This window comes from Ornithorhynchus anatinus, chromosome 3, assembly GCF_004115215.2.
Source record: "Ornithorhynchus anatinus isolate Pmale09 chromosome 3, mOrnAna1.pri.v4, whole genome shotgun sequence".
Taxonomy (NCBI): domain Eukaryota; kingdom Metazoa; phylum Chordata; class Mammalia; order Monotremata; family Ornithorhynchidae; genus Ornithorhynchus; species Ornithorhynchus anatinus.
Window position 1 is genome coordinate 94,983,087 of NC_041730.1, and position 12,155 is coordinate 94,995,241.

Sequence of the window (12,155 nt, forward strand, 5' to 3'; positions counted from 1 at the left end):
CTTGGGAGAGCACAATCAATCAATAATAAACAATAATAAGCAATAAATCAAATTTATTGAGCACTTATTATGTGCAGAGCACTCTACTGAAGACTTGAGAGAGTATAATATAGCAGAGTCGGTAGACATGTTCCCTGCCCGGAAGGAGTTTGCAGCCTAGAGGAGGAGACAGACATTTATGTAAATAAATTAATTCATGGATATGTACAAGAATGCTGTGGGGCTGAGGGGAGGAGTGAATAAAGAGTAAAAGTGCAAGGATACAGAAGGGAGTGGGAGAAGAGGAAATGAGGGCTTAGTATGACCTGATTGTCCTGTATCTACCCTAGTATTTAGTACAGTGCTTGGCATATAGTAAACACCTAACAAATACTATAGTTATTATTATTAATAATAATAGTTGTTAAAATGGAACTGTGTTGCTTTTTCTATGGGATAACTAGCTAGAGAATGGCAGTTGTAAAATATAAATCAGTAGGGTGTGCAAATGGATTTACAGGATATTGAGACCTTGTAGACTGGTAGAGGGAAGCAGCGTGACGTAGTGGATAGAGCACAGGCCCGGGAGTCAGAAGGTCAAGGGTTCTAATCCCGGTTCTGCCATTGGTCTGCCATTGGTCTGCCATTTGACCTTTGGCAAGTCACTTCACTTTCTGTGCCACAGTTACGTCATCTGTAAAATGGGGATTGAGACTGTGAGCCCCATGTGAGACAGGGTCTTTGTCTAACCCGATTTTCTTGCATCTGCCCCAGCACTTAGTACAGTGCCTGGCAACTGGTACGCGCTTAACAAATACCATCATTATTATAGCAAACATGTACAATTACATAAATATATGCATATATATCGCCTACTTCAAAGATGAAGGATAACTGTTTATAGGCACTCCCGGGATAATAATAATAATAATGTTGGTATTTGTTAAGCGCTTACTATGTGCCGAGCACTGTTCTAAGCGCTGGGGTAGACACAGGGGAATCAGATTGTCCCACGTGGGGCTCACAGTCTTAATCCCCATTTTACAGATGAGGTAACTGAGGCACCGAGAAGTTAAGTGACTTGCCCAAAGTCACACAGCTGACAAGTGGTAGAGCCGGGGTTCGAACCCATGACCTCTGACTCCAAAGCCCGTAATCAATCGATCATTTATAGAGTACTTATTCCATGCAGAAGACTGTGTTAAGTGCGTGGGAGAGCACAATATCACAGAATTGGTAGACGCAATCCCAGCTCACAAGGAGCTTACAGTCTAGAAGGGGAGACAGACATTAAAATAAATTATAGAGGTGTTCCTAAGTGATGTAGGGCTGAGGGTGCGGTGAATAAAGTATACAAATCTAAGTGTGAGGGTGACACAGGGCGAGGGAGTAGAGGAAATGAGGGCTTAATCATTGAAGGCTTTTTGGCAAACATGAGATTTTAATAAGGCAGTGAAGGTGGGGAGGGTGGTGGTCTATCAGATATGAAGGGGGAGGGAGTTCCAGGCCAGAGGCAGGACGTGGGTAAGGAGCTGGCAGTGGGATGTGAACAAGTACAGTGAGTGGGTTGGCATTAGAGGAGTGAATCATGCAGACTGGATTGTAGTAGACAATCAGGGAGGTGAGGGAGGAGGAGCAAGGTGATTAAGTGCTTTAAAACCAGCGGTAAGGACTTCCTGTTGGATGTGTGGTGGATGAGGTTCTCGGGAGTGGGAAAACACGGACTGAATAGTTCTGTAGAAAAAAGATCCACAGTTGGCAGGAGTAGGGGGAGGCAGAGGAGGAGCCCATGAAAGAGATCGAAAATGAGCATCCAGAGAACCGGGAGAGGACCACATCAATGAAGCCAAGGTTAAATAATGTTTCCAGAAGAAGGGGGTGGTCCACAGTGTTGAAGGCAGCTGAGAATCGAGAAGGATTAGGATGGACTAGAGGCGATTATATTTAGCAAGAAGGAGATCATCCCTTTGAGAGGACTGTTTTGATGGAGTGAAGGGGGCAGAAACCAGATTGGAGGGGCTCAAGGGGAGAATTGGAGGAGAAGTGGAAGTGTCACCTGCGTGCAGGTGATTGCACTATCTTTTGAGAATGTATTGAAAGCACGTATGTTGCTTTGGCCCTTAATTCCCCTATTTTTTCAGTTTGGAAGCAAAATGACACCCAACCCTTCCCCAGCTGCTGAAGCTTATTGGCCACAGTGTGGCGTTTGGATTATATGCAGCTTCTGAAAATGATCCACATTTATTGCTGAGAAAAATATTATCTTTCTCACACTCTCTTCCTAAATTTAGTTTTATTTCCAACAGGTCTTGACGAGTGGTATTTCTTAGTAAGTGCTGCATAGATGAAGAATTTGAAGTGGTACTTTTTCACATCTTCTTTCTATGCAAACTATAAAGCACCAGACAGTTTCTTGCTCTATCAGCCTGACTAGAATAAAACATTCCACTCTTTAACTCTGGGGTGCAAATATGGATGAAAACATTTTCCCAAAATCTTTTATGAATATCTAAAAATATGCCCCCAAATCCATAATTTATATCCCCACTGCTAGGCACCCAATGGGAGCTCAGTAGATACTTGACTAATTAACTTTACACGCAAAATTATGATGTAAACAGTGCTTCACCACAAGTGGTGTGTGTGTATATTTATTACGCATGAATTAGTTCATCATCATTAGATCACCTGAGCTCTTTAGAAGTTTTCATTTTGCTCAAGTTTGGTGATCAGAGATCTGTACGTCATACACGTTGCAGTGTGAATATTCTTTTTTTTTAAATTTATCCTCTGCTGCAGGTAGATCTTCTGAGAGAAGCTGAAGTCCCTAAACCCTTTCCATCGTATTACAAAGATTCGTGGGACAATAAACACGTTAAAATGCCTTGTTCAGAACAAAACCTGTACCCTGTAGAGGATGAGGTAAGATGAATAATGAATATTTTTGTATATGTGTATGGAATTTCTGCGTTGTTAATTGGTCCATTTTATGTTCTAGGATGCCAAAGTGTATTTTTGCGTGTATATCTTTAGATGTATTTTCCGGCATGTGGATGATGCTCTTGTCTGAGAACATCTTCTAGGCCAATGTCCCATGGTAATAATAATGTTGGTATTTGTTAAGGGCTTACTACGTGCAGAGCACTGTTCTAAGCACTGGGGGATACAAGGTGATCGGTTGTCCCACATGGGGCTCACGGTCTTCATCCCCATTTTACAGATGAGGTAACTGAGGCCCAGAGAAGTTAAGTAATAATGTTGGTATTTCTTAAGCGCTTACTATGTGCAGAGCACTGTTCTAAGCGCTGGGGTAGACACAGGGGAATCAGGTTGTCCCACGTGGGGCTCACAGTCTTAATCCCCATTTTACAGATGAGGTAACTGAGGCACAGAGAAGTTAAGTGACTTGCCCACAGTCACACAGCTGACAAGTGGCAGAGCTGGGATTCGAACCCATGACCTCTGACTCCCAAGCCCGGGCTCTTTCCACTGAGCCATGCTGCTTCCCCTTTCACAGTGGACATGTACAACCAGTGTCTTTGCAGAAGTGTTGCATTCACAGTTTTCAGTACGTGGTGCTATATTTGTCTCTTGCTCTTAGTATGGCTCTCACTTTTTCCACGGTTTCTGCTTGAACAGAACCATTCCACTCCTGACCGTCGCACAGCACGCCAGCTGATCGCCCCTTTCTCCCACAGTCTGTTGCTGTGGTTCGGCATTTGCTATTGGGCTTGACTGAATCTTCATAATTTTTCTTCTCTCCTTTTGGTCTTATGTTCTCCCTTCAGTTCACCATACTTGAGCACAGAGTGATTGATTACCCAGTTGGGAGGAAGGTGGGCAGATATTCTTCACAGGGCCCCGGAACCAGGGAATGAGAGGAACCTCTCACTGAAGGAGAGAAATTATGGCAGTGATGACAGCGTTTCTGTGAGGGAAAGATCCTTTCCTTTCCTCTCCCCTTTCTTTTCTCCCCTTTTCTTCCATCTCCTCTTTTCATCCTCTGCCCTTTTAAATCCCTCCGCCTCCTCGAAGGTCCATCCAGATCCCCTCTGATGGTCCTCCCCCAACAAACAGATTTGTCCCCAGCACCCAAAATGAAAAGATGAAGCCCTAGAATGGAGTGGAATGGAATGGAAAACTTCTTTAGATTAGAAGTTTTGTGAGGTCACTGCATGTAATATAGACCCAGAACACCAAAGTCTAGGTGATTATGGAGGATGCCAGAGAGTCAGAGTCTTTGGAGGCGAATTGCACTGGAGCAGCGGGGGCAGGGGATGGGGCCTCCAGCCTCTGGCAAAGGTCTCCTAAACCCCAGGACCACGTGTGCCAGCACCAGTTGGCTAATGCAGCCCTGCCTCAGTTTCATTCATCCTTCTGCCATATCCCACCCTGAAAAGTTGGTTGGCTTCAGTGCTGGTGAACAGGTTGGGCTTTAGAGTCTCAGAGTTGGTGATTCCGCCCTGCCTTTTGATAAGAAGTCCGACTCGTAGGCGATGGTGATGAAACTGCTCTAGTGGTACTACTGTCACTTGCCCAAAGCACAAAAGCTCATTTTTTTTTAATTGAATTTTTTACTTGGTGTAGTAGTCATCGTGCTTCCTAGGCAGTCATGTTTAATGACACCTTTCAGCTCTTTATTACCAGTCAACCTCATCCAATTCTTTGATGCATTCAAAGATTTTCAGTTCAGGCTGAAAGGTTAGGTTTCCACACACCTAATGTCACTACATACTCTCTTCTGGACCCGCAAATCGGTTTCTACTTAGCCGTGTGTGTCTTCAGTTGTAAGCATTCGGTGAGCTCCTGTATAATGGATTCCAGGACTCCACCTATTTACCTGTACCGCGATCGCATCTATCTCGCCAATGACCCCTTTGCCCATGGCCTCCCTCTGGCCTGGAAACCTTTCCCTCCCACAAAAGCCTTACTAAAAACACATCTCCTTCAAGAGGCCTTCCTGATTAAGGCATCGTTTCTCCTACTCCCTCTTCCTTCTGAGTCGCCTATGCACTTGGATCTGGACTTTTAAGCACTTTTAAGCACTTGATGTTCACCTTACCTCCATCCTCACAACACTTACGTGCACATCTGTAATTTATTTTAGTGTCTGTCTCCCCCTCTGAGCTTAACTCCTTGCGGGCAGGGAATGTATCTACCCACTCTGTTGTATTTTACTTTCCCACGTGCTTAATAATAATAATAATTATGGTATTCGTTAAGCACTTACTATGTGCAAAGCACTGTTCTAAGCGCTGGGGTTGATACAGGGTAATCAGATCATCCCACTTGGGGCTCACAGTCTTAATCACCATTTTACAGATGAGGTAACTGAGTCACAGAGAAGTGAAGTGACTTGCCCAAAGTCACACTGCTGATAAGTGGCGGAACCGGGATTAGAACCCACGACCTCTGATTTTTAAGCCCATGCTCTTTCCACTAAACCACGCTGCTTCTCATAATAGTGATGATGATGGTATTTGCTAAGCGCTGTTCTAAGCGCTGAGGTTGATACAGGGTAACCAGGTTGTCCCACATGGGGTTCACACTTTTAATCCCCATTTTACAGATGAGGTAACTGAGGCACAGAGAAGCGAAGTGACTTGCCAAGGTCACGCAGCAGACAAGTACCGGATGCGGGATTAGAACCCACGTTCTCTGACTCCCGAGCTCGCACTTTTTCCGCCAAGCCACGCTGCTTCTAGGACTCAGTAAGCACTCATATACCATTGATCGATTGATTCCAGTGGCGCCCATCACCTATTGAGCTGGAAGCGTTTCTCAAAGGACCAGAAGCTCGGGCCTAGTGGAAGTAGCAGAAGACTGGAAATCAGGGGACCTGAGTTCTAATCCCAGCTCTGCCACTTCCCTGCTGTGTGACTTTGAGAAAGTCAGTTAACATCTCTGTGACTCCGTCTCCTCATCCGTTAAATGGGGATTAAATTCTCGTTCTTCCTCTGCCTCCGACCGTGAGCCCCATGTGAGATAGGGATCTTCATAGATTGTATCTATCTCAGCATGAGGCACAGTGCTTGGCACATAAGAGCTTAATTTACAATATTATTATCATCATTATTATTTTTAATATTCTATGTTAAGCACTTATGTGCCAAGCACTTGGCTATGCTGCGCTAATAATAATGATGATGATAAATATTCCAACAGCAACTTTGAGTATCTTTGTTATACATCCTTTTTTACATCTCTTTTCCTTTTCCTTTCAAGAATGGTGAGCGGACAGCAGGAAGCCGCTGGGAGCTCATACAGACAGCCCTACTAAACAAATTCACTCGCCCACAGAACTTGAAGGTACAGCTCGCTTACAATCCTTTTCTCTGTTCGTAACCCTTCAATTGCTTTGATTGTTTTATGTCTCCTTCCTCCCACGGAAGGTTTATTCCGTACTTTAAAGAAGAAAACTACGTTGAGTCATCTCCCAGTGCTGGCAGTTATAGTCCAGGGATAAATTAGTAAATTGAAGAGCATCAACAGGTTATGAACATATTCTTATACTCTGCTGCTTTGTCTGTAATTTATTTTAATGTCTATCTTCCCCACTAATTTGTAAGCTCCTTGAGGGCAGGGATGGGGTCCCAACTCTTGTTGGATCATACTCTCCTCACTTTACAGTGCTCCTCACACAAGAAACATTGAATAATTGAATAAAGAAGCAGCGTGGCCTAGTGGATAAAGCATGGGCCTGGGTGTCAGAAGGACCTGGGTTCTAGCCCCGGCATTTAGTTCAGTGCTCTGCACATAGTAAGTGCTCAAGGAATTGATTGATCGATTGAGAAAAAGGCAGTAGGACTCCAGACTTCCTGGGCTCGCTGCTCCTCCGCGATGGAGCTAGAAGAATGGTCTTGGGTCTGGAACTTGAAATCAAGTTTTTGTCCACTAGAAGAACTAAGGAGGGTTTAATTTTTTTTGTTTGCAAATCAAGAAGGGAATTTCATTTCATCAGACACTCTAGTTGGATTTGTTTTGAGAGGGTAATTTGGACTGGGGATGGAATGCTTTATTATTTTGAGGATTATTACTAATATCTTTTATCTTAGTTTCTCCATCTTAAATTGGAATTGGTGTTGGACAGTATTTTCAAAGCAATATAGGGGAAAATAAAAGATGTCACATCTCTCCCCTCCCCCATCACCTTATCATTTTCCTGTCCTGGAAGCTAAAGCACAACCTAATTTGGACTCCGTTGTTAGTTCTACTCCCTAAACGATTTTTACTCAAAGATGAAATGTTTTGAGTATTGAATTTACCTTAGCTACAAGTTGGCCCTAAACTGCTACATCTCTTATTTATTATGAATAATAGTAATAATAATGATATTTTTATTATTGCTTAATAAGGGTCAAGCACTGTTCTAAGCACTGGAGTAGAGGTCATGGGTTCTAGCCCCGACTCCGCCATTTGTCAGTTGTGTGACTTTGGGCAAGTCACTTAACTTTTCTGGGCCTCAGTTACCTCATCTGTAAAATGGGGATTGAAACTGTGAGTTCCAAGTGAGACAGGAACTGTGTCGAACCCAATCTGTTTGTATCCACCCCAGCGCTTAGTACAGTGCCTGGCACATAGTTAAGAGCTTAACAAATATTATTATTATTATTATTATAGAAACTAAGGTTGGACACATTCCCTATCTCACTTAGGGCTCACAATCTTAATTCCCATTTTACAGATGAAGTAACTGAGGCACAGAGCAGTAAAGTGACTTGCCCAAGATCATACAGCAGACAAGTGGCAGAGCTGAGATTAGAACCCAGATCTTTCTGACTGCCATGCCTGTGCTCTATCCACTAGGCCATACATGTTGTTTCCCCAAGTTATTTTCACGTTCACTGGGCAGAGGCCTAATTTTGAGCTGAAACTTGGAGTGGTTTTTATAATCCCTTTAGTTTTTAAGAGCAGTTGCGACTCTCTCTAGCATCCTCCAAGTTTTTCAATAAGCAACCCTGCAGCCAACTCCAAAGTTATTTACTCTTCCATGCTATTGCCTGGCATGCTTCCACAATAAAAATGGAAATGTATCATAAAATGATCCTATTAAAGCCTGTCTCTCTAAGAATGAGTACAACTCTTTGAGAAAGAAGTATGCCGTGTAACATTTTTAAAGCCCTAACATATTAAAACTAGTAATTTCAACAAAGAAATCTTATGTACACAGAATTTCAGCAAGAAGTCTTATGTCACCAGAGTTTAAGGAAGTGTTGGGGGAGCCTAAAGCTGCTCTCCTTTCTCTCCCTTCTTGTCCTTCCTCATCTGGGGAGAGCCCCAAACCCAAAAGAAGCCAACTTGAAGCAGTCAACACTCAAGCTCCTAGAGCTCTGGAATCAGCAAGGGACACTTAAAGCCACTGTCAAGTGGCAGTGTGGTCTAGCGGAAAGAGCACGGGCCTGGGTGTCAGAAGGCATAGGTTCTAATCCCAGCTCTGCCACTTGCCTGATTTGTGACCTTGGGCAAGTCGCTTCACTTCTCTGGGCTTCAGTTTCCTCATCTACAAAATGAGGATTCAATATCTGTTCTCCCTCCCTCTTAGACTGGGAGCCCCTTTCCAGGAAGGGACTCTCTCCAACCGGATCATCGGTGCCTATCCCAGCCTTCAGTTCAGTGCTTGGCATAGAGTAAGCCCTTAACAAGCACCACACTGATATTATTAAGTATAGCGAAAGCCAGAGAGGGGAGAGGCCAGAAGCAGGGATACCAATAAGGAAGCTTAATCAGTAGTTAAGCCGGGTCATGAAGAGGGCCTGGATTAACATAGTGGCTGTTTGATTGGATAGGAAGGGACAGATCAGAGAAATGGTGTGGAGGAAATACTGACAGGATTTAGCAACAAACTGAATGTGAGAGTTGAAAGAGAATGAGGAATCAGGGTAATGCCATGATTGCAGACTTTGGAAAGCGGGAGGTACGGTAAACCGCGTTGACAACAAATGTAATTCCAGGGACAGTTTCAAGATTTTGAATGCCTTATGCATTCTGACTGGCTTCTGACAAGCATTCTAGCTAACCGAGTTTTTAACTGCGATTGCTTCAAGTAGTATATAGCAGAGGGGTCAACTCCAAGTTCGTAAGGGTTATGACGGCCATTGCTGCCATGAGGTTTAGTAGCAAGCTGAGCAGCCGTAGCCGAACCCATCCTGCCTCTCAGAGCCGGAAAGGGCCTGAGGTGGAGTGAAAATCTTGGCATCTCCTCTCCCTCCCTGCTGGCAGGAGGACATTCCCACCCTCGCTCCCACAGCACTTCCCGACATATCTTTAAAGTTGGTTCCTTCTCCTGCCTGCGATTTATTGTAATGCCTCTCTCGCTAACTATATTGTAAGATGTTTGAGGGTAGAGATCGTGTCTATTTCATTGTACACTCCCACGCGCCTGACTCGGTCCTCTGCCCACAGTAAGTGCTCAATTGTTTTATGCCGTCGAGTAGTTTCCGACCCATAGCGACACCCCGGACCTGTCTCTCCCAGAACTCCCCGCTCTCCGTCTGCAGTCGTTCTGGTAGTGAATCCTTAGAGTTTTCATGGTAAAAGTACAAAGGAGGTTACCATCGCCACCTTCCGCTCAGTAAACTCAAATCTCCGCCCTTGACTCTCCCCATGCCGCTGCTGCCCAGCACGGGTGAGTTTTGACTTGGAGCAGATTGCCTTCCACTTGCTAGCCACTGCCCAAGCTAGGAATGGAATGGGTAGGCCTCTGCTTGACTGTCTCTCCTGTAGCCGAGACTGATAGAGTACTAGAAACTCTCCAGGTATGACCATGAGAGGGGGAAGTGCTCAATAAATATCACTAATTGATTGATAGTAGGTAGCATGACAAGTGAATGACTCTGTCATCTTCTCTTTCTCTGCTTTCCTCCTTGCTCCTGCTTCCCCCTCACTCTCCCTTCACCCCCTTTTTCTCCTCCTTCTTCCCCTCAATAATCTACCGCCCCGATGCCCCATCCCGTCATCCTGCTCAGGTACACCTCTGCCCCGAAAAAAAGGAAGTTGGCCTTCTTATTATATAACTGAAGTCTCTTCTCATGTTTCTGGGAGCAATATATTGCACAGGAGGAGGAGGGAATGATACCCAAGTTATTGCCTCTTCCGGTTTTATATCTGATAAAATACCATAAAAGCCATGGTTAGATGAGGACTTCGATCATCATCTCCAAAAGGGAATTTGCTGAGGGACCCAGTGCGTGCCATGTTTCAGATTTGTATATTTCATGAGCAGGATATGAGGAGCAGCGTGGCTTAGTGGAAAGGTCGCAGGCGTGGGAGTCAGAGGTTAGAGGTTCTAATCCCGCTCCTCCACATGTCAGCTGTGTGACTTTGGGCAAGTCACTTCACTTCTCTGGGCCTCAGTTACCTCATCTGTAAAATGGAGATTAAGATTGGGAGCCCCACGTGGGGCAACCTGATTACCCTGTTATCTACCCCAGCTCTTAGAACATTGCTTGGCGCATAGTGTTTAACAAAATGCCATCATCATCAACCCAAATTTTATCCCCGAATTGTTTTTTTTAAAAGCATTAATCCCCTCAAAAGCCCCCCAAATTTAAAATTTATTTGTATTTTGTTCAGTTTACATTTTCACTACCAAAATGGGTAAATCAAGGTTCAGATCCATTCTAGTTCAGCTACAGTTGACAAAAGTCAATTTAGAACATGTGGGACTTGTCAGTATCTGCCCCATCATCAAGAGAATCAGAATGTATTGTGGAATATTGCACCTGGGAGTTAGGGTCATTTTTGAAGGGCAACCCTAAATATTCTTTTTGGGGATATCCTTACGTTCCCCTCAGTTAGAAGCCTGGAATTAGCCAGGTAATTGGTACCTGTAGCTAGTTTTTATTTAGCTCTAAAGTTGCTAGTTTTCCTCCCTCTAATGAATCAATAAATCATCTCAAAAACCACAACCTGGCCGTGGTCACTTCTCCTAGAATGTATATTTTCACTTCTCCCTTTAGGGAGAGTGTAATGGCAAAATTAAGGGAATGTTCCTCTGACAACATGCGTCAGTCTGGATGCAACACGATGCAGCATTGGAAGAAACAGTGATATTCTGTGTGTGCGTGTGTGTATGGCTTGAGAGTTTGTTTTTTTATTTTTTAATAGTCAGGGGTTTAATCAAGAACATGAACCCCATGTACTAGAAGAATTGACTGCATGGTTAAATTTAGCGTGATGCTGCAAGGCCCCTATATTATACTAGCACTCTTTTTCCAATTGGTAAAAGTCTAATTTGTCCTCCCTTTAGATTGTAAAGGTATATATGGTCGGGGATTTGTCTTCTGCCTTTATTGTACTCACCCAAGTGCTTATGGAGTAGCTGCTCACACTCTGCGGTGAAGTGTGTCACCTTTAAGAGAAAGACGTAGGAAACTGGGGAAATGAAAGAGTTACCTTTCAAAAGAAGCCATGTGTACACGGACTTTCCGGCAAAAATGGCAAGATAGTTGAGGCCAGTAGGTGGAGTTGTTTGCACAGTAACAGGAACTGTTAGAATTTTGTATTTAATTCACTGACTCGATTCTTTTTTCCTTTACCTAGGATGCTATACTGAAATATAACGTGGCTTATGCCAAGAAATGGGACTTCACGGCTTTGATTGACTTCTGGGATAAGGTAAATTTTATGTGGAATATAAACATTGTAACCACTAATAATAATTATGGTTTTTGTTAAGCGCTTACTATGTACCGAGCACTGTTCTAAGCTCTGGGGTAGATACAGGGTAATCGGACTGTCCCACGTGGGGCTCACATTTTTTTAATCCCCATTTTTACAGATGAGGTAACTGTGGCATAGAGAAGTTAAGTGACTTGCCCAAGGTCACACAGCAGACAAGTGGCGGAGCTGGGATTAGAACCCACGACCTCTGACTCCCAAGCCCGTGGTCTTTCCACTAAGCCACGCTGTATAAGCAATATTCAGGATATGCTATTTATTAATAACAATAATAATAACGATCATATTTGTTAAGCTCTTACAATGTGGCAAAGCAGTGTTCTAAGCACTTAGGTGGATAAAAGGTAATCACGTTGGACACAGTCCTTGTCCCACATGGGGCTCACCAGCTTTAGAGAAGCAGCGTGGCTTAGGAGTCAGAGGTCATGGGTTCTAATCCCACCTCCGCTACTTGTCAGCTGTGTGACTTTGGGCAATTCACTTAACTTCTCAGTGCC

General features: G+C 43.9%; 1 protein-coding gene and 1 non-coding gene across 2 annotated transcripts in view; one reads left to right on the plus strand and one right to left on the minus strand.

Moving 5' to 3' along the window:
* Nucleotides 1-12,155, plus strand: part of PARG (poly(ADP-ribose) glycohydrolase) — a 123,410-nt gene that overhangs the window by 10,252 nt on the left and 101,003 nt on the right. Inside the window, exons 6-8 of the mRNA XM_029059808.2 lie at nucleotides 2,779-2,901; nucleotides 6,205-6,288; nucleotides 11,521-11,595. Of these exons, the coding sequence (XP_028915641.2) occupies nucleotides 2,779-2,901; nucleotides 6,205-6,288; nucleotides 11,521-11,595 (282 nt within the window). The remainder of the gene's footprint in view (nucleotides 1-2,778; nucleotides 2,902-6,204; nucleotides 6,289-11,520; nucleotides 11,596-12,155) is intronic.
* LOC114810931 lies at nucleotides 9,615-9,752 on the minus strand. Its single transcript, XR_003758620.1, has one exon. It is a non-coding gene; the product is annotated as a small nucleolar RNA SNORA7 (small nucleolar RNA).